General features: G+C 36.8%; 1 protein-coding gene and 1 long non-coding RNA gene across 2 annotated transcripts; one reads left to right on the forward strand and one right to left on the reverse strand.

The window, feature by feature from the left end:
• Positions 1-3,014: 3,014 nt before the first annotated feature.
• LOC307005465 (m-AAA protease-interacting protein 1, mitochondrial) lies at positions 3,015-9,727 on the reverse strand. The gene is made up of 5 exons (XM_079625671.1): positions 9,258-9,727; positions 8,196-8,267; positions 7,995-8,121; positions 6,359-6,503; positions 3,015-4,044 (listed from the first exon to the last, which is right to left on the reverse strand). The coding sequence occupies exons 1-5, from the start codon at positions 9,615-9,617 to the stop codon at positions 3,966-3,968; spliced, it is 783 nt and encodes a 260-aa protein (XP_079481797.1). The 5' UTR covers positions 9,618-9,727; the 3' UTR covers positions 3,015-3,965.
• A 128-nt stretch (positions 9,728-9,855) lies between these two features.
• LOC307006293 lies at positions 9,856-20,487 on the forward strand. Its single transcript, XR_013799433.1, has 3 exons — positions 9,856-9,911; positions 18,204-18,288; positions 20,356-20,487. It is a non-coding gene; the product is annotated as an uncharacterized lncRNA (long non-coding RNA).
• The last annotated feature ends 2,909 nt before the right edge of the window (positions 20,488-23,396 follow it).

Consider the following 23,396-nt stretch of genomic DNA (forward strand, 5'->3'; position numbering starts at 1 on the left):
GAGCACCTATTAGGCTTTTTTACATGTTCAGCTCTCTTCAGTGTGTAATGTTGCTGTCTGAGCATGAAAAAGCTCTGAGTTAATCTCTATATCAGTGTTTCTGAACTCCTGAAACGCCTCCATTGTAGTCTTGAGTTTCTTCCGGGAACGAACACGTCACAATATTCCTCATTATAATAATTCATACGCAGAATAAAGGGGCGGGGCCTGGTTGATTAAGTTAGTTAGTAGTGTGTTAAACTGGCGGTTATGGTAAGGGGCAGGACATTTCCCAAACACACTCGAAGCGCTCGACCAATCACAACACACTGATCCAGCCGACCAATCAGAGCACAGTGTGCTTTTCAGAAGGCGGGGCTTCATAGAGACAGGAAGTAAACAGAGCGTTACTGACAGACTGGGAAGAGAGGAGCCGCAACAATGGAGAATATGAGACAAATAATCAACATTCAAGCATGAAAACGTTTCTAGTAGAGACCAAACAGAAAAGCAAGACTTTGTAAAAAGGCATATGGCCTCTTTAACTTGGTTCAATTTCACAGTGCAAATGAATTGCGTTAAACAAATGAGCAAGGCTTTGTGACACTATTATCCAAAATGTGCCTTTGTTCAGACCATTTAGGAGAAAGTAGCATTGAAAAAATGACAAGTAAAAGCAGAAAGCTTCAGGTGCCTTTCAAGAGATCATTCAGTATTGTGATGAATGCAGAAACTGCAACAGGAAAAGTTTGAACATTAATCAGTGTGGACACACTAAACTAGTAATAATTACTACTCCAGTGTTTAATTTGAAGTGGGTTCAGACCCTCGTGACTTCCACAACTGCAGTGTTTTATTAGTTCAGATCCATTATTGGGTCAGCGGTAATTTCAGCCATGTTATTTGTTTAATTTAGTCTCTTGTCAAATGAAGCAAAGTGCTGCAACGGGCCTGACTGCAATAAGAAGTGCTCTCGATGTGGCGTAATAATAGCTCCGCTTAGTAATGAATTTTTGCCTCCCAGGATAACATTGAGTTTACTTAGAGGACATACGCTGCATTTAGATTGCTGTCAATTAGCATTTTCTCCTAAAGGACTTCATCACACACACAGCTGATAACGGGGGGTTTGGATAATGTGTTGTTATCTGTTATGAATAATGATGGTTATTTTCCACCTACATATCAGTATTCACCTCTTCATCTCTTGGACTAGTAAATCTCAATCTCAATGTTAGAGTCAACTGGAAGCTCTTTACTAATTAATACATGTCCTGCTCCTTTACACGATCCAATGCATTCTGTAAAATCAGGTCCGGACATGTTGAATATCACATGGAAATGCATCAGATTGCAGAAGCAAAATGCGTTAAATGTCGACTTTAATTGCACAAGCAAATGTACAGTAGAGAGATGAATTCATCAGCCTTATTTGGCAACATCAATATAACACATGCATCAGAAATATGAGTTAATGTTCAGTACAACAAACTGATTAATAATACCAGCACAGAGTCCCTAATCCATGATAAAAGCCTAGAGGAGTGCAAAATAGCTTTGTAAAGCACATTAATGCTTTTATTTTCTTTTGTTCAGTTCACTTGTAGTTGAAGCCAGCGTGATTAATTGCCTAATATGGTATTAACATATTTATTTCAATTGAAACAGGAGGTATGATATCCACTGTTAATCATATTATGACTTGTTTGCACACATGTGACAAAACACCCACGCAAGTTGAACAGAACAATCCATTTCTGCCTACAAAAATTATAATAATCCCAAAGCCATATTTCTAAATGATTTAATGAATTTCAGTCAATGATAATTCGATGACTCCCTGTAAAGCCATGAATGCATAAACAATGACATGCCATAAAAGAGAAATAGGATGACATCCACGCATGGGTGAGAACATCTTTCTGTCAGTTTAACAAAGGATTTATTTTAATATCTAAATTAGGTGATAATTAGTCTCAACAACCATCTGTGGTTCTGTGTGATCTGAACATATCAAATATCATAATTAATTGGGGCTGTTTATCTTGTCGGAAATCTTCATTTGTGGCATGCTTAGGTTACGGATGTGTAGAAAGGCCAGGTATAGTAAGAGTTTTGATCCTATATCTATACGAGCTCTAAATGCCTATAATCGGCCATTATATCATTATGTCATGTTTATTTATTTTTTTGTGATGTCAGCAACTATTTTTGATCATATTATGATATGTTGATCATTTAACATGTTATGTGTGTTTGTGTTATGTAAGCATCTACGGTGGATATCTATCTATCTATCTATCTATCTATCTATCTATCTATCTGTCTATCTGTCTATCTATCTATCTATCTATCTATCTATCTGTCTATCTGTCTATCTGTCTGTCTGTCTGTCTGTCTGTCTGTCTGTGCTTGATCTGAAAGTGACTTTTCACACTGTTTTATAATCTCTGCTTATAATGCAAGTACATTAGACCAAGATTTGAGACAGAAATAGTTTATAAACTCACTGTAACAAACTTTGTCCCTAATTAAGCTCACAATATCGGCTAAAAATCATTCAAAACAGTTGCTTGATTTTTTTCTTTCTGGATTTTAAATTGTATAATTGAATTGTAAATAACATGTTATGCAGGTGAATCTCATGGAAACTTGCAAATGCATGCTATCACAATCAAAAGGAAAAATATGTTTTGCATTAAGTACATTAAGCCTGTTTTGAATTGTGTCATTTATGACAATAAAGCACATCTCCTCTCATTCCCACTGTACGAGTTTAATTTACGCTGATTTTTAATTGAGAAGTAGAATCATTGCATCCAGACAGATCATTATCATTGCATTCCAGTGATAACTCGATGCTGTCCACATTACAGTCAATTTGGTTGTGAAACTTGCTTATTTGTTAAGAAAATGCAGAACATCTTTATAGGTTTCATTATCTATGCTATGCAATACAATTTCAATGCCGTTCTAATTTCAGTGACTTTTTCAAACCAAACAAATCCCATAAAAAAAAAAAAAATACGGCAGAATAAAAGGTTATAATGGGTTCTTTTATTGAATATACTGATGCTACATGAGAACAAGTCTTCTCCTGTCGGACATGTTGAGTGATTCTTTGACCTTATTTACACCTGGTGTTAAGATCAGTCTCAGATGATTCGGTCGCAAGTGGTCAGTGCTACAGTACATAAGGACAGGTTGCGATCCAATCACCCGAGTCACATTTGAACGGTGATTTCACTCACCTGTCAATCAATCAGTGCACTACATTAAAGGGATACTTCACCAATTAGCATTAAGCTTTGTATCAGAAACCCGGTAGTATTTTCGAATGGCCGTGCTTCCCTCCCTCATGTCCCCCTGAGATTTCTGTATTTTTTGTCTGGAAAAAATCCTCAGATGACGCAAAAATCGTCATTTAGTGTCAACATCGGAGGCTTTTCTGTCCAGAGACTCGAGACTACAGCCAGTAGTAGGAGCTCGTGCCGCATGTTTTCAACACACCCATAGGGGCGTCTTTTCAGTTTCGAGTCGACTAGTAGCCTAGTTGTATAATTTCTCCCGATACTGGCCTCTGTAACCGGTAGGCGTGGCTTGGGCGTGGCCTCGTAGGGCAGCGAAGCAAGTGCATTCTGGGAGTTGTTGTCTTTCATCCACATGAGCCAAAAAATAATAATTTTCTAGCTTTTCTCAGTCTAGAAGGCACCAACTTCTAAAATAATTTCACATTTCTACTACATAAATGACCCAATTTAAATACACATTCATCTTTCCAGCGGTGAAATATCCCTTTAAGGGGTTTAAACTCTGGGGTTTTTAAAATCCAATCATAAGTGTTCATCAGAGATCATCTGAGACATGTTACTTCCAGGTGTAAACATTGATGTGTCTCACCTGAACACTGAGATGGATGTTAACATAAGGTGTAAATAAGGTCTTTGCTGTAGTCCGGTGAAGTCAATGATGATGTCTCGCTTTTTTTACTCCAGTTGCTTCCAGTGCCATATCCGCGTCACCGTCCAATCTGGATCAGCTCCAGCATTCAACTCCAGATGAAACCTTCAACAAACACGTCATTATAAGCCGTTAACATTTCTTTAGAGACTTTTTTTAATGCTTTTGAAATTATTTGAAAATCATTCAAATTAAGAACCAGAATCTTTGTTGAACACTTTTGACTGAAACGACTCACGAAGAATGATTCACTTACGAATCAGACCTCTCTATCTATGGCATGTGGGAAGATTTTACAGTACACAAGCAATATCTAGCATATGAAATATGTTAAAGCAGAGCATAACTACAAAAATATATGTTCTGTATAGAAATGTGCATTACTATTATAACAAGCGACTAAAAACCGGATATTTTGTTGATCTACATTTAATAAATGCTGTTTAAATGCTAAATGTTGTTGCACCTGATAAGATCATGTGGTGAAAAATGGCAAGTATAGATTTATAATTTTGATATTGCATCCCTGCATTAATTCATTGTAAAATGTGAGAAACTTGATATATCATAAAAAAAAAAATAAAAAAAAAAGGAAAAATCACACAAATGGGAAACATCTTTGGTGCAAAAAAAAAAAAAAACGTGTCACATCAGATCCACACTTGGGCGATCTGAAGTATGACACTTTCACAAAGTTAACTTAGAAACCGCACTCGCTGAGCGACAGCCGAGTAAAACGTGCTAATGTGACAGATGGAAAGATGTTTAGAAACACGAGAGAAAAAGAGGAGTGTGCAAACAGCTGAGAGCGAACCTATTAGCATCTATATATCCATCAAAGCACTGCGGAAAACAAATGTCTGTCATGAGGGAGAAATCCATTAAGTACATTTAAGATCATTTGAAGCTGTGCTGGCATTCATCAGTCAGACTTATGGTTATGTGCATTTACGGCAACGATCAGCCAAATCTGTGTCTGTGGGGAGAATCTGTCACGCGAGGTGCAAGTTTACAAGAGCGCTTGACTTCTAATTATGTTTTGAGTGTGACTCTTTCAAAGACTAGTGTATGAAATCTACCCTAGAGTGCCAAACATAGAGCCGCTCCATATATGCGCATATGGACTGAAAACTGGCAATTATGCCGTGAAAAAAATATACACTAAAATGTATTTGAAGTACATTTATTTGTGCTAAGTATACTACATATGTGACCCTGGAGCACAAACCCAGTCTGGAGTCGCACGGGTATATCTGTGGCGATAGCCAACTATACATTATATGGGTCAAAATTATCCATTTTTCTTTTATGCCAAAAATCATGAGGATATTAAGATAATGTTCCCTGAAGATATTTAGTAAATTTCCTACCGTAAATATATAAAACATGTATTTTTGTGAGTGAATGCAGCACAATCGTGAACATAAATGCACAACTTTAAAGGAGATTTTCTCAATGTTTCGATTTTTTTGCTCCTCAGATTCCAGATTTTCAATAGTTGTGTCTCGGCCAAATATTGTCCTATCCTAACAAACCACACATCAATGGAAAGCGTATTTATTCAGCTTTCAGATGATGTATACATCTCAATTTAAAAAATGTACCCATGTGACTGGTTTTGTAGTCCAGGGTCACAAATACATATTTATGTGCTTAATAAAATACCCTGCAATTGTACTTTTGGTATACTTAAAGTCTGCTAAACTGGAACTACAATTTTTTTACTTCAGCACTATTTCTGGATAACTAAAGTGCATTAAGTTCAACTAAAGATATACTTGCGTGTATTTGATTGTGCTAAAGTGGAACTATTAACGTACACTTTAAATATCTTGCATTTAAAGACTGATATTATACAGAGATCATACATCCTTAATTAATAGTGATGATATTAAAACACATTTTAGGGACAATATTAAGAAGTGTGCCGTGTGCAATAAAGAAACACTCCAAATAAAGTTTAATTATAATTCTTAAGTGAAATGTTAATGATTTGAAGTATACTTAGCATGACATAAATGTATTTTAAATAGATTTTGGTATAGTTTTTGTTTTTTACTAGAGTAAACATAAGGACATCCGAAATCTACATAGAGTGAATCTTATAAAAACAAGGCCAGGTCACATTTCAGCGCAAAATCAGAAAGAAAGAAATATTAGTTAGTTAGTTAAATATTAGTTAATATTTTAGTTAAATATTAGTTTTTAAAAAAATTTTTTTTTTTTTTTAATCACAAGGAAAATAAAGCCTATTTATTAGACCAACATGGTAAAATATATGATAAAATAAAAAATAAATAGTAAAATATATATAATTTTTAGTAATATAACAATATTATATAATTGAATATTTGATAAAAACATGTTTATGAAATATAATTGAATATGCTCAACATGCAGCTCTTAGACGCACACTCACTCGTACACCGCTGTGATGATCTTCTTTTGAGGGCCATCTTCTCCTGTTAAATCCATCCTGAAGATCCGTGTGCTCTCGGGGTCCTCGGGGACGTCGGCGCCGGACAGGTACCAGAGCCTCATCGTGATGTACACAAACTTACTGCCTATAGGAGAAGCAGAGATGGTCAACTCCACACTGCTCGTCCATCAGGATCAGGACTGGGTCAGCGTCATTCACCGGGAGTCTCTCCCAATATTTAATGCACTTTGAAGTTAGGAGGACAAAAAGTTTTATAACTTTACATTATAGGCTGGTCTGACAGCGCTCGTCAATGTCAAAATGACTGAGATGGCCAATCAGATCAAAGAAATTAGCATACTGTATATATGGACATGAAAATGCAAAGCAAGGCGGGCTTGCTGTTCAGAGAAGACGAGTGCGAGTACTAGTGAAAGAAAGCTTAACATTTAATATTTGACCGCTGTTTTACGACATTTATTTACATGATTCATGTAATTCACAACTGAATGTGATGAGAAGCGTTTTGTCTTTATTACATATTAGATATACGAATAAGAGTGAATTTGTGCATATTTTTAAATAAAATATCATTTGTATATGAATGAATGAGGCATTTATATAACGCTTCATATGAATACTGTACACCTAAAGTGCTTTACGATCATATCAGGGGATCTCTCCTCAACCACCACCATTTGTAAATAATATTATTGTAAATATTATTATATTTGTAAAAATTATTTTTCCTCAATGCTCAAGACATGGTTACAGCCTTGCTTTGCAGTTTCATGTCCATATATATATATTAATATATTGGGAAACACAGTATCATAATTAACTAGATGTTAGTAGTAAAATAATGTGAAAAAACACAATCAGTTTTTTCTAATCAAATATTTCAAACAAAAGGTGTTATTGTGAATATTGTTTTAATCTGTGACTCTGATCAATTCTTTTTTTATTTGTTACCCAATATCACTTTCCCTCATGTTCATTTTTTATAATCTCTCTTTAACAAAAGCCAGTTCTTAATGACATCATCATCCTCCAGGAAGTGACATCACTTTGGAGGGAAAGCAACAGCACAAACTTCAGTATTATCAATGGATTTTATATTTATATCAGTTGGTTTGTGTCACTCCATCCTGTCTCACAGAATTACAAAAAAATAAATAAAAATAAATAAATATATATATATATCAATATCGCATCAAATACTTCAAGCACCAAAATAATAATAATAAAAAAAGTGAACTTGTATATTCTCAAACGGTTCAGTTTAAATCTATAATTCCATCCTGTTCATTTTCTTTAACTACTTTCTTGAATTACTTACAATAATTTTGGAAGAGTGTGCTGCTATTTTAATTTTGTATATGTATGCATTTCTGTATATATATATTTTTATTTTACATATATAGTTTATTTTGAACATGTAAAAAAAAAACATGTTCTTTTTTGTATCAATAAAAATCATGTTTTTTTTTTTTACATGTTCAAAATAAACTACTACTACTATTATTTTCTTTACCCAGTGCATATTTCTGAAAGCCTGCTAGACTCGTTTATAGAAAGTTACAACACATGCATATTCATAATTTTTAACGAGAAGAAAGAAGAGAGTGAGACTCGCCTGTTTGGTCGAAGAATATGGAAACATCCTCAGGCAGCAGAAATATCATATCATCAAGGGAGATTGCAAGATGTCTTTTTTGGGCTTCTGGCAGACTTGTACACTTCTTCCTGACACGTTCAATAGCCTGTAAACACGACACACATGCTTTTATAGGCCTTACGTGATGACTTACTCTTATTCAGAGAGTAATGACCGAACCTGTCTGGACATCACACTCCTCAGCTCCTCAAACCGGCCAGTGGACAGCAGAGAAGACACGTGGACCACCGCCTGTGGAGACCGGTCATCACTGTATACTGACTTATTCATAAACACATGCATCATATCGCAACACTTCATTTTACAGCGTCATTGTTACATGTAGTTAGTTACTGTAAATTATGCATAATTACATGCAACTTCAACCATAACCTTATAGTAAGTACATGTAGTTGATTATAATTACTCAGAACGTACATGTATAATTACACTGTAACATGGACACATTGAAATAAAGAGTTACACTTTATTTTCAGGTGTCTTTGTTAGTGTTATTATATATTTAAGTACTGAGTAATATTAATGAACTACATGTAGGATTAGGGTTTGGTTGAGGGTTAGTTGCATGTAATTATGCATCATTTACTGTTATTACTATGGTAATTACATGTAATATATGTAACAAGGACACTGTAAAATAAAGTGTACATTTAATTTAAAATTGTTTTTAAAAGTTAAACTAAATAAATATGAGAAATATTGCCTTGGCAAATAGCTGAAATAAAATAGTTTTATTTTTCTATTTTTTTTATTTTAGTTAAAGTTTAAATAATTTTGTTGTATTTTTGTAAAAATGTTTGTTTGAGTTATTTTAGTACATTAAGTTAAACTAGGCCTATTTTTTATTTTATTTTAGTTAATGTTTTTTTTATGTCAAGTGACTTTTTTGTGCGTTTTTAGAGTTAGTTAACTTTAACTATAATAACCTTGCATTAGACATTAGACTTTTTGGCATGGTTTCACAGACAGGACTTAGATTAAGACAGGATTATGCCTTAGTTCAATTCAATTAGGACAATTAAGTAGCTTTTATAAACTTGCCTTAGAAAAAAAAAACATTACTGTGTGAATCTTGAGACAAAACACTGGCACTGACATATTATAACATCAGTGCAAGTTGCTTTCACAGCTCACACATGCATTTTAGTCTGAGACTATCTTACATTAGTCAGTGAATCCAGGGGTAAGATTTTAAGGATTTTTCCCTCACTTTTGACCAACCTGTTTGACACCGCTCTCAAACTCCACACTGAACTTCAAGCCAAAATAAAGTTCAATTAAAAACAAGATGCACTTGTTCCTGATCCACGTGATGGGATCCGGGCTCCCCACCACTGTGATGCCAGGATGCTCTCTGTCCTCAGGGTCCCTGTCTGCATCTTTACTATAGTGTCTGTGTTGCGCAGACGGTCTGCGCAGGTGATGCCATGCGCGCTCTGGAGAAACTGCGCAGCTGGCATGGGGGCGCGCGCGCTGATGCCACCAGGGTTTGCAATGGGTCTCGTGTTGTTTAGTAGACAGAGGATTCCTCTTCCAGGAACAGGCCAGGGGACGTGCAGCCAGACCCGCGAATCGTAGCATCACCGACGCGCATTTCTTTTGAAATTGCGCAATGCAAATGTATTCATTGTAGAGCTCGTGAATGACAGACTCACCGTCCACCTCAGTGTCTCTTCCGGCACACTTATGAAACTAACCCACGGTGTACCCATAATGCTTTTGGTTTCTCAGCACTTGTGTCATATCTCCAGTAGATGGAGGCACAGACCCGTGTTTCCCATGTGTCACACGTGACGCACAGACGCTGCATGCGCATGGTGATGATCTGATGATGATGATGATGATGATGGATGGCATTCTTAAACTCCTCACAATGTAAGTGCCATTTTTTTATGATAAGATGTAAATATAAATATACATTGCAAGGTTTCTTTATTAGGATGCGTTAAATGTGAATTCCCACACTTGTTGGTCAAAATGTCTCATACTTTTATTCCCCTAAATCGTCTCAATCTAACGCATATAACGTTATTTTAACGTTTAAAAAGTCCTTGCATTAGATCATTTGACTATATTTGTGCGCAACTATCTGTTTTCTTCACTGACTTTTCCTGCATGTTTGTCTCGTTTTGCTGCTGCTGTTTTTAGTGCATGTGTGAAATCAGTTTACCTCAAATTCGACAACCAGAAAATAACACTTTTTCTGTTCATTCAGAAGCAACATCGACACCGGGGCTAATTGTCACACAGTTAATATTACTACTACGCGTTATTTTCTGCATAGACACAAAGTATGTTACTTTAAATCCTTAATAAATGCAAAAAACGACGACTGAACATTTCTACCGTTATCGCAAAGTACACATGTTGATGATGGGGCATGTTGTCACAAATAGTATGGGGTAAGTTGTCACAATGCAACCTACAATTAAACAACCCATTATAGGCTTTTTACTCAAACTGAAATAGTAAAACAAAACTACTATCAACTATTTAGTTTTTTAAATGCATTAATTTCTAGCATTTCAAACATGCTAAAAAAAAAAAAACAGTTCAGTCTGCCGGTGTGGTTTTATTTTATTAAAGTGATAGTTCACCCCAAAATTAAAGTTTTGTCATAATTTACTAAACCTCAAGTTGTTCCAAACCTGTATACATTTATTTCTTCTGTAACATGTGTGAGTATGCATACGTGAATACGTGTCTATGCATATGTATTTTTTGCATTGCATTGGCTTTGTATTCATACTTTGATCAATGACAATAAATTGAATTAAACTGTTACTGAACACAGGAAGATATTTTGACATTTGACTTGCATAGTATGTTGGAAAAAATACTATGGAAGTCAATGGGGACCAGAAACAGTTTGTTTACTGACATTCTTCAAAATACCTTTGCATCCAGCAGAAGAAATGCATATTCAGGTTTTATTGAACTTGTGGCTAAATACATTTTTGGGTGAACTATCCCTTTAACAAAAGCTATTACAAAAATATGGATTCACACTTTTGACCTAGACTGTCTGCTTGTGAAACAAGTATTTGTATAACTGGACATTGCCCCGGTCATTTAACCTTGCAAACTTTTAATCTACATGCATATGCATATATAATGCATGTACAGAACTATATGATGAATGTATTAGTGAATAAAGAGAGATTTGAGCAGTGTTCCTGTTGAATCATATCATGCAAATGAGTGACACAGGTGGGCGAACCGCTTTAAAACGCTCTCGGAAGCTAGCGGCGTCACCCAAACACACCTCACAGGTGCACAACATCATTGTTTCACAAGCTTAAATGTGATCAGCAGAGCAAAACATCATTAAATTCCTGCTGTTTCCACTGATTACAGGTCATAAGCTTTTGTATTTGCCTGCTATCTGTGTTTTCTTTTGAAAATGATGATTATTCATTCAGGGTTGAGGCATAAAAACCAAGACTACAGACACCTGCACGAATTACCCGCCCCTCCAAATCCGTGACTATTTTTATTGATAAATAATTGCTATTGCAGCTCATCATTATTGAATTTGCGCTCAGATATGGAAACCTTTCTAAGATGTATTATAGTAATTATCTCTGTCAGTCTGAAATGCTTTTACATCTGTGGCTTGAATGAACAGAATAATAAAAATCTTGCAGCAGTTCCGATTTCAATTAATTACTTCGCCAGAGTGATTACAAAAACTTTAGGTCGTGATTTTATAGCGGAAAGAAACTCTGAGAGCCCCCAGTCATAAATAACAAAGATGAAGTTTTATTCACTCATAACATTTGCATGCTTTTTTTTCTCCTATTTTTGTGAGTTCATGCCACACTTATTATCTGGATTTTATTTTGGACTTGTGAGACAAAAATAATGTGTCGATGGCAGTGAACAAAGAACAAATAATAAATGAAAAAATCCATATCCTACATTTTACACTATATGACAATGCTGGCATCAGTTTAACACTCAGCATGGTTAATTTTGCATTATAACTCAAGATAAGGTATTGTCGTGCTGTTATTTTTGTTGAATATAAGCTGGCAGTGCATGCATGAAGATGTTACCATGGTATACGAGTGACACAGCTGAACTGTAACTTTGACGCTGGATAATGAGAAAATCAGTGCAAATGTCAAAATAATAGTTTCTGATTTTTTTCTCTCAACGGATTATTTTTTTCTTGTTTTTGCATCCATGCATAAATTAAAAAAATCTGCTGAAATTTATTATTCATCTGAGATGTGATTAATATGCAAAATTATGCAAATTAAGATGCAATTAGGCTCCAATTCTCTAGTGGAATTTTCCATTATAATGTAATACAAAGTAACAGAGTAATTGGTGTCACGTGTAATTACGGTTACTCAAGTGTACTTTCAGGCATGCAAATGATGCGCTATATGTTGGTTATCCGATGCAAATGTGATGCTTTAACAAGTTGGGAACGGCAATGTGCGATTGCACCAAAAAAACACTGCATTAACCCAGTATTTAATGCATGGTATCTGTGGAACACTTTTAATGTAGACGGGTAGCGGAGATGAAATACTTTTGGAAAGTTGACATGTCCTGCTGTTCTTCAGCTGACGCTATTTTAAACAGCAGATTATTTTAATTATGCATGCATCTTTTATGACCTCACATTAATTTGGGATCCTACATGGGATATTTGGACTTTCTAAACAGTCCCGAAGGACCATTTTAAAATGAAGCAGTGACAAGACATTCTCCTAAAATCTCACGAAGCATCAAGGTCCGAGTGACAAAGCCTAGAAAGAGAAATAATTCCGAAACTTTCCAGGGCGATTAGCGTTGCGCTTCTCGAGTGCCTTCGAGATCAGCTCCTTCTTGGGAGGTAAATTGATTTTGAATTGTTACATGGCTGGTTACATGACTTGCTTGACATCTAGCCCAATGACATTATAACACAGATGCTCGCTTCATTGAGCTATGCCTTTCTTTTCTCCCTGTATATCCTCTCTCCCTCTCCTCTTCCCGATCAGCGCTCCGAACAAAGACGCGGGTTTCTCCTCCGCCTCCGCTCCGTCCCCCTGCCCGCACAACTCTCTCAAAGAACATAATCCCTCAACAAAAATCCACGCACAAAGGAAACTTGAGCTCAATCCTATAACGCACAGCCGTGGCAGACAATACCCCCCTCCCACCAGCCCATCCGTGCCTCTTCAGGAACGCTAAATGCCCTGTGGCAAAAAATCAGTCTTGATCCCTCCCAGCCCGGCTGATTAGAGGCGTCCCGCTCTGGGTTTGGCCCATTAGCGCATGGCACACGGCACGGGCGGCCCACTGAACGCTCCCGTCCTCGAGGGCCTGTTCTCATCCGCAGGTGATTGATTGATTGAGGAAAGTGTGTGTATAGACATAATGCTTCACTCAGAAGTGAAGGTGCGAGTGCTCAAGAGGAGGAAAGTTCCCAAAAAATCCCAATCCCCTCCGCAACTTTCCCATCTGCTTTACATCTTGATTGTGATTGCAAGTGTAAAAATCAGGCGTATTCTGTTGATTTCATCAAGTTGACATGATCTAATTAGTTAAAGATGAGGTTGCATTGAACATTTACACCTTATGCCATGTTTCCATTGCTTTCGTTTCAAGCTGTTACTTTATGTTTTAGTTCAAAAAAGTATAATGCATATATATATATATATATATATATGTGTGTGTGTGTAGCAAAAAAAGCATAATGTTGTTTGGTGGAGGAAAAAAGGCAGGGCAAGTACAAATCCAGGCCAGCTGCAAAAATCATTATTGTTGAGCTCTATATGGATCTTTGGAGAATTTTCGTCTGAAATTGTTTTTCGGTAAAGGAAATTTCATTATGGAAACTTATAGCTTGTTTCCACCACAGAACAAAAAAAATTGATTGTGACTTTTTTATCTCATATTTCTGACTTTCTTTTCTCACAATTGTGAGTTATAAAGTTCAAATTATGAAATATTAACTCGCAATTCGAAGAGAGAGAAAAAAGTCAGCTTGCATTTCTGAGAAAAAATATCAGAATTGTAACTTTATTTCTAAGGATTGACTTTATATCTCTGTTTATATAATTCGCAATTGCAAGTCAGAAAAAAAAGTCAGAATTGTGAGAAAAAATTATTTTTTTTATATTTTGAGGTGGCGGAAACAAGCTTTCATAGCATATAGAATAGAATATGTCACTAAAAACCATAAATTTGCATAATTTTTTGAGACCAGTGGAAATATTAGTTGGTCGAGAACAAACCCAGGCCAGCAGCTTTTTAAAAAAACTCTCTGTTTATTTGGAGAATACAAAAAAAACATCATAATGTTTCATTGTAGTTTCTTTAGATCTTTTCTACAGAAATGTGTGTGTGTGTGTGTGTGTGTGTGTGTGTGTGTGTGTGTGTGTGTGTGTGTGTGTGTGTGTGTGTGTGTGTGTGTGTGTGTGTGTGTGTGTGTGTGTGTGTGTGTGTGTGTGTGCGCGTGTGTGTGTGTGTGTGTGTGTGTGTGTGTGTGTGTGTGTGTGTGTGTGTGTGTGTGTGTGTGTGTGTGTGTGTGTGTGTGTGTGTGTGTGTGTGTGCGCGTGTGTGTGCGTGTGTGCGCGTAATATCTACATGTTCTTTTATCATGCTTTGCATTTAAGTGTATTATTCTGGCTTGAGGTTTTAGAAAATGTGTGTTTTCATGAGTTACCGATGATGACCTTCTCGCCTCCGTTCTACACATCTTGGATTTCCTTTGCTAACGAAATGCATTTGTAGGCCAGCATCTCTAAACAAAGCTGCAGTGATGATCTCATTTTCAAGTCAGGTGTTCAGAGATGGCTTGTCAGAAATATGGGGATTGAGGTAAGGTGCAACAAAAGATGCACGGCAGGAACTTGAACTGGGTTTGTGGCATCAGCATTGTGTTCGGTGATATAGGGCGACGCACGGTGTGTTTCCTGCATGTGGCAGTTTAATAATAGCACCCCAGCTTCCAAGATGCAGAATAATGCTGCTACCTGAATCTCAGCCAAAGCGCTTTTAATGCGTCCCTCGGCTCGGGCTTCGGGCACGCGAGTTCGCAGTGGGGGAGCGTGGGTGAGGCCGATGTAATCTCGTGTTGGAAGCGTAAATGTTCAGCCCGGGTCGTCTGTGTGGTCTTTCTCTCTCGGTGCACTCGCAGAATGCCAGTCGAACGCAGCCCGTGTGAAGATTACATCGACGGCTTGCAGAAACTAGGCCACGCTCTGATGTGTTTCAGGGTGAAGGAACCTCACCTGTGATATCAGGGAACGAGCAATGCATACGCGGTGTCTAGTCGGCACGTGCCTTCAGAAATTATGTTGCATAATGTGGAAAATGTGGCTTGCTAACGAGCCTCATAACGAGTTATATTTCAGATAAGATCCACTTTTTTTTTGGAAATAGGCTCATTTTCCAGCTCCTCTAGAGTTAAATAGTTGAGTTTGACCGGCTTCGAATCCATTCAGCCGATCTTCGGGTCTGGCGTTAGCACTTTTAGCTTAGCTTAGCATAGATCATTGATTCTGATTAGACTGTTAGCATCTCTCTCAAAAAAATTACGAAAGAGTTTCAATATTTTTCCTTTTTAAAACTTGACTCTTCTGTAGTTATATCGTGTACTAAGGCCGATTTTCTAGACCGATATGACTAGGAACTATGTAAAATCCTGCGTAATAATCAAGGAACTGCTGCCGTACCAGCAGCGCAATGATATTACACACTAATGGCGCTTTTCCACTGCATGGTACGGCTCGGTTCGGCTCGGTACGGTTCGATTCAGCGCGGAACGGTTCGGCTCGCTTTGCTTTTCCACTGCGTGGTACGACTTGACTCGGTACGGCACGGTTCGGTTCGCTTTAGCTCGGTTGCTTTTCCACTGCAGTTAGTACCGCTTCAAAGTGGGTGGGACTGATCGTTAAGTTGTATGTCCGGTGGTAGCCGTGTGCGGCTAAGAGCTGTGCTACTTCCGCTCCTCGGCAACCAACGAGAGGAACGTCTGCACCTCGTCCACTGACCACGATTCAGCCATTTCTTGTTTGTTTGTTTTTTACTTTTTTTTGTCAAGTAAATACTCTAAAAACAGGTGCTACCGTGTTGGCTGTTGTCTGGCTATTTAAATCTAGCGGGTTTAGTGTCTCGTGTCGCAAATACAATGACGCTGAAGTGACGATTCTGTCTGACCAATCAGTGATCTGCAGTGTTTTCACGTCACATTTAGTATCGGTACGGTACGCTTGGAACTTCAACAGTGGTGGTACCATTTAAAGCGAGCCGAAGCGAGCCGTACCGTACCGTACCATGCAGTGGAAATGCGCCATAAGTGAGCCGTACCGAACCGAGCCGTACCGTACCATGCAGTGGAAAAGCGCCAAAGCGTGCTGTGCCGTACCGAACCGTACCGTACCGTACCATGCAGTGGAAAAGCGCCATTAGTGCCGGCAACGTTGGAAGTTACCGAGCTGGGGACTATTTTCAGGCGCTGGTACTGCAGCAGTTCCTTGATTATTACGCAGGAATGAGAGAATAGTTCCTAGTCATATTGGCCTAGAAAATCACAACTTTTCATTTTCCGTCGGTCTTAGTACATGATGTAACTACCAGTGATGCGCGGGTCAATGTATAAACAACCCGCACCCGACCGGCGTTTTCAACTAACCCGCCCGCAACTCGGACCGCAAAAAAAAAAAGAAGAAAATATTGTACCCGACCCGCATTTTTTAAAAGTAGCGAGTAAATGCTCATCGTAGCGTCATTGGGCCATAGACGTAGGAACTGGTGCGGGCGCAGCATTGTTCTGAATGCTGTATGATATCGCCTAGTGTTATGTAATAAAGGCTTGATTTATTCATTTATTTCGTTCTTAACAATTAAGATGCTGCGTGTGTTTATCCAGTCTAATCGTAGTGTGTGTGTCTCCCCCCGACTTTCCCAACAAAAATCCCCCCCCCCCTCCCCCCTCAGAAAATACATAAAACTGACATTACTGAGCTATATGCGTTTAAAAGTAGCCTATTAAAATGGCACAATGGCATTGCTCAGTTCAACGTGTTGGGAAATCGGGCATTTTGTCCCGCGTCAGCATTTATTCAAAAGTTAATAACGCTTAACATTCAAAAGGTAAATAAGGATTTCCCACTATCATCTCCAGACTGAGCTCGTGCGTCATCCTCGCGCCAGTTATCCAGACAATAAGGCGTAGGCCTATGTATTTCATAGACAATTGTGTCTAGTACTATATAATTTACAAAGGTTTAATTGGCATCTTTATTTCAAACGACCCGACCGACCGCGACCCGAATATCATTACAAATATTTTTGGATGACTCGTAACCGCGGGTTACCGCTCATTTTGGACCAACCCGCGCATCACTGGTAACTACAGAAGAGTCAAGTTTTAAATAGGAAAAATATGTAAACTCTTTGGTCATTTTTTTGAGAGAGATGCTAACAGTCTAATGATCTATGCTAAGCTAAGCTAAGAGTGCTACCGCCAGACCCGGAGATCGGCTGAATGGATTCGAAGACGATAAAACTGTTTAACTCTAGAGAAGTTGGAAAATGAGCCTACCCAGCCAGCAAAAAGTCGTCTATTAGACGTTGAATAGACGTAATTTTTACGGTCTAATTACGGTCCACTGAAGGTTGAAAATGAAAATTGAAAAGACGTCAAATTTGTCCGACTTTTCAACGTTTAAATTTTTTTTATAACTTTGACGGAATATGTAAAACTCTTTAAATTTATTTAAGATAATAATGAACATGGTTTGGTAGTTTGTTTTCTCTGTTGTTTTAGCATGTATAACAGACTTATCCTAGCTGTCTTAGATTATCAGTTGAAAACATTTTAGATGATCAGTTGAAAACACGTAGTCAAACAGTCCGGCCAAAACTACTTAGTTGAAATCACGTCGTAAACCAGTCCAAGGCGGACCGACATATTTTCAACCATATTTCAACGTTGAAAGACGGTAATTGTTTACTGGGTATTTCCAAAAAAAAGAGAAAAAGAAGAGTGTTCCTTTAATCTTAGTTTAATATGCAAAGATAATATTTGAGCATCCTGACGCTGAAGCATTGAGTGAGTTTGGGAAACCTGTTTGAAAACAGTCAGCCGTCGCAGTATTGACGCTTTAAACTCACGTTAATGCTATGTTACAATATATGTTTTGCTATATGAATTCGCAGGTCACCGCCGGTGTGCAGGAAAAAGACATTCCCTTCCCAGCAGCCGTGTCCATATGAGTGGAAGTGGATGGAGACTCGTCCGACGGTAACGTGTTTCTTTTCAGACTTTGTTCCCGATCAAACGCTTGAACAATAACAAAGTGTGTCCCAAAAGCACTACATTTCAATTGTGTGTAGTGTTCGACTTTGGAGAAGAAGCGACTGCTAAATGGCAATTAACAACAAAAAGCGCTCTAGAGAGTAAAACAATCTTTTTCGTTCTTCTCTCTTCCTCTTTTTTTTTGATTGTTGGTTTGAATTAACACCCGAATAAGTGAATCACAAAGACTGACAGTTGTGTTTCTGGCTCGGCTTCTCGGCTTTTCGCTTCTATGCAAGTACACAAACATGAAACAGACATTATTTGAAATATTTACTCAGCAGATGTGTTTTCTCTTTTCTTTTTTTTTAAAGAAAAGGAGAAAAAAATCCATCACGGAATAGGAAACGGGGTTGGGAATAAACGCAGTAATTTGGTTCTTCTCTTCATGGATTACTGTCACTCACCATCAGCCGCTGTGTGCGCTTGCCAGTCCTGTTTGCGATTTCTGGGCTTGTGCTGTACCTTGAAATATTTGCCAAATGGATTTTATAGAGGCTGTAATTAAATTTAGTCCACCTTCACATGGTTTAGCAGGGCAGAGGCAGACTCTCTCCTTTGAGTGGGTTTTCCTGGTGCTTTCTCAAACACTTCACATCCAGATTAACACACAGATTTTGTGATATGTTTACTTTTTAGAAATATTTGAAAGGAATTCAACAATGCAGATATATATGCTTATAATTAACAATGACAATAGAAATATAAAAGCTGTATAAATTTAGCCTAAAATGACCTATTAGAATGAAGATGCATATTCGTGAAATCATATTTTTATCGACTTCACCTCTAATTCCAGTTCTGTTTTTACTCATTATCATCATTATTTTTTATATGTAACCGAAGATGTTTTGAAGACTTAAAGATGCTCTTTTAACATATTATCGGTTACACTTTACAACAAGGTTTCAGTTGTTAATATAAATTATCATGAACTAAACTTCTACTTTAACATTTACTAATACATTATTAAAATTCAATGTTTGTATCGTTTAACATTAGTTAATGCACTGTGAACTAATATGAACATTATTATTAACATTAAATGCTGTACAGATTGATCACTGTTAGTTTATATTAGTTAATGCATTAACTAATGTTATCCAATGAGACCTATTATCAAAATATAATACTCATTATTTTTTTTTTCAACAAAATCAGTTTAATAGTTCAAATGCCTGTAAGTCATTGTGCATCTGTACGTGAAAAAATAAATTTAAAAAATCCTTATTTTGCAGGATTTATATCCCTAACCCGGCTTAGGTGTGTTTTAAACGTTACATTACACAAACATTTTGACGATTCGGTTCATATCTCAGTATTAAAGCAATGTTCGGTACAGCAGGGGGAGAAAACTAAATACAAAATATTTTCTAAAAAAAAAAAAAAAGAACTGTGTTTTTTTTAAACAAATGTATATGTGTTTAAATAAATTATATTATTATAACATTTTCTAAAGGATAAAAAAAAATCAATCTGAGCTAATGCTGTAAAGTATATGGGGAGCCCTTAATTACACATTACTATAATATTTAAGGTTAGAATTAACTACAGAGCGCAAATTATTAAATTCAGTTGCGTTATTTTTAGATATAATAATCAACACTCAAAAAAATTTGCACATAAGGCAGGTTTTGCATTACTTCTAAATCTAATTATAAAGTTAATTTTCTACTCCAATTCATTTTTGAAAAATAATCATTCACACAGTGGCTGTCATAAGTTGTTTTCATGTCAACAAAGCATTGTTGACATACATTACATAATCAAGACATTACTTAAAAAAACATACATTACATAATCAAGACATTACTAACAGGTTAAGTAAATATAACGAATAGGCAAACATTTACATTTAATCATTTAGCAGACTTTTATCCAAAGTGAATATAATAATATAATATAGTGCATATACAAAAGAGTTCATTTCTCTTGTGAACTAACCTGCAGTCGACACTAAATGTAAATGTAATTATATTATTCTCAAGCTGTTTTATTGATATCTTTCCGCAGTTGAAACACTGGTTGAGACAGAAATACATAATAAAGGCTAGATGTCTTATGGCGGAGTCTCTAACGTCATCACCCGGCGGCCATCTTGTCACAGTCAAGCTTTCTGGCGGGCTCTGTGGTTCCTGATGTACGGTGAGTGATCGGATTCGGCACGAACACACATACTCTTATCTCGCTGAAATCTAGACGGATTTACAAACGGTTTGGATTCTTACAAGCGTTATTAACATGGCTATAATTCTGGATGCTTGAACATGTTAAAATATATAATATTATAATTATTCATAAGTATGCAGTGTCATAACTACATCTCTGACGTTTATAACAAACCAACACGTTTGAAAATCGGTTGAAAATTTAGCAAGTTATGGTTATTTTAAAAGTACATGCACAGTTAAAACACAATGTTACGAGTGAGCGAGCTGACTGTGACAAGATGGCCGCCAGGTGCGGACGTCGACCTCCATTGGCCAGCAGCGCGGACGAGACATCTAGCCTTTATTATGTATATCTATGGGTTGAGAGATGTAAACATATCGATTGATCGTCTCTTCTTCTGCGCTTTTTACTGTTAGCGAACAGTGTTGCATTACCGCGCGCCCCCTGCTGGATTGCAGTGTGAATCGCCTGTGACTGAATGTATTGTGCACTGAACGGTTCGGGACAAATACATGTACTGTTACACCACTCTAAAAAATGCTGGGTTAAAAACAACCCAATTTGGGTTATTTTGGCAACCCAACGTTGGGTCAAAAAGGGACGTACCCAGCGCTGGGTACCCAACTAGTTGGGTTTAATGTTTGACCCAGCATGCTGGGTTGTCATTTTAATCCAATTATGGGTTAAAAATTACTACAGTGCTGGGTTAATATGTAGGTGCTTTACTTCTGTGTAATATGAAATATAAAGTTGCTGATTCATATGTAATATTTTGCTTATGAAATTATATATACAGAGAAATGGGACAGGATTTTGTATGGCAGTTGTCAGCAATATATACCGGTCAAAAATGAATTGAAAAAGAAACTAGTGCTTTCCATGGAACCATCATTCTCGTAAATCACGGTCTGAGCGCTAAATGCGAGACGCTACACGTGCACACGCGACGCACATACACAAATGACTTGCTGACGGCCCGTAATTACCACTGGTTCGCTGGCCCTTTTGGATAGCAGTTATGGTGACATAATTCATTAGTGTTTGCCCAAAGAAATGATTTGAAATCTTTAAAGTGCTCCTTCAAGCATAATAGCTATTAAGGGGGCCACATGCAAGACTGAAGTGTTAAACGGTTTGTTGAAGTCAGCTGGGGTACAAGAGATGATAAATATAAATTATAGTTAATATACTGCACCAGTGGTTTTTAAAAAAGCAGCACAAGACTGCTAGCAGCGGCAGCCCTTCACGGATGCACGCCACAAAATGCACAACGCCCACAAACAACACTTCACTTTCACAACTCTGAGAGGTTAGTGCATTGCTTTTGCCTGGGTACACAAATTTGATTACTAACAACATGTTTTGTACACCTGCAACCCACATGCAAACAGCCAGAGCGCTCGCAGGGTGCAAATACCCTTATTTGATTAGGAAGAGTTGAAAAGTTTGCACTTTAAAAGTAGATTCGCTCCGCGTTTGTGTTGTTTGTGTTTTGTAAGTTAATTTGTTCAAACCGCACGTTATAACTGGTGACAAAGCCTTCTGGTAACAATATGTTTTTCCCAATGTATTTTTTAACATTTATGAGCTTAGGTGCAAATGAATAAAATCAGACAACTGTGAAACATGATCACATGACATGCAGAGCAGGTGAAGATGTAGATTTTTTTTATAATTTTTTTTGTCATTTATAACATGAAGGAAATGTGGTGCTCCAAAAAAATTAGAAAGTTTAAAAATCTGACACTGACAAAAATATGTATAATAGTCCTCTCAATCATTAAAAAAATTGACTTAAAAAATTTAATTAATCACGATTAATCGAACCTAACATTAAAGGTTATTTTTTAAATATTTTTATATTGTAATAATTTCACATTTAATCTCCAAATTAATGTAGAAACATAAATACAGTAGCTTATGTTTTAAATGTTAATGGCATCTTTTTATGAAAGAAGGCCAGTATCACTGATAACAATACCATACATTTTGTCTTAATTTTAGGCATTCATTATAGGCATTAAGCATTCTAGTATAATTTAAAGCTATCAACATTGACATTTATTAGGCTTTAAAAAATATAACAACTTTTAATTTAAGTGAACATAACAATCTTCACATAAACCTATTATAATAAATGTCACGTTTGCCTGCGCTTCAATATATCAGGGCTAAAAAAATTATATTGGCCAGTCAGACCAGTTCAGATTTTTACTTGCCCTGTCAAAATGCTTATTAACAAAATAACAAAAAGTTATTGTTTATAGTTGTTTTTGACCCATGTAACCTTGTAAAAAGTGCTTTAAGATTATAAATTAGAATATAAATTAAAGATACAAAAGTTATTCAGCCATCAGTTACGCAGTGGGTTTATTAGGCTGCTGTCTCTTAACCTCACGCACATGACACAGATCTGACATGCATCATATTTTCTCTTTACATTCATTTAAAGGGCACCTATTATGACATTTAAAATGTTCCTAATGTTGTTTAGGGAGTCCCCAACAACAGTTTTACATGCATGCAATGACAAAAAACACTTTTGTTTTCGTATAATATGCATTTATTTTTACCTGATTTGCTCACCGACTCCCAAATGATTCGTTTAACGACTCGTTTTTCAAACCCCTCCTTTGCGCGACGCTAATCTGCGATTGGTCAGATGACCCAGCAGTGTTTACAGAGATAATACTTATTTTTAACACGGAGTACAATGATGCTTTTATCAATTAAATTGTGTTATAATAATGATTATAGTCCACTGCTTTGTAGTTTGTAGTAAAAAACGAAAAATAAGATAAAGAATTTAATGTTATGTTAGCGAGCATAGCCCAGAGTTCATATTGTAAAAGCACAATCAGTCTTTGTTTGCGTTAGCCCGA

The sequence above is a fragment of the Phoxinus phoxinus genome, assembly GCF_949152265.1.
Source record: "Phoxinus phoxinus genome assembly, chromosome: 10".
Classification (NCBI taxonomy): domain Eukaryota; kingdom Metazoa; phylum Chordata; class Actinopteri; order Cypriniformes; family Leuciscidae; genus Phoxinus; species Phoxinus phoxinus.

Excerpts from the sequence above, each read along its gene's own strand:
- LOC307005465 (XM_079625671.1), bottom strand. The coding sequence starts at position 9,617 with ATGCTACGATTCGCGGGTCTGGCTGCACGTCCCCTGGCCTGTTCCTGG. Across the intron at positions 8,268-9,257 it reads TTGAGAGCGGTGTCAAACAG|GCGGTGGTCCACGTGTCTTC; the intron begins GTTGGTCAAAAG and ends CGGTCTCCACAG. Across the intron at positions 6,504-7,994 it reads CATATTCTTCGACCAAACAG|GCAGTAAGTTTGTGTACATC; the intron begins GCGAGTCTCACT and ends CTTCTCCTATAG.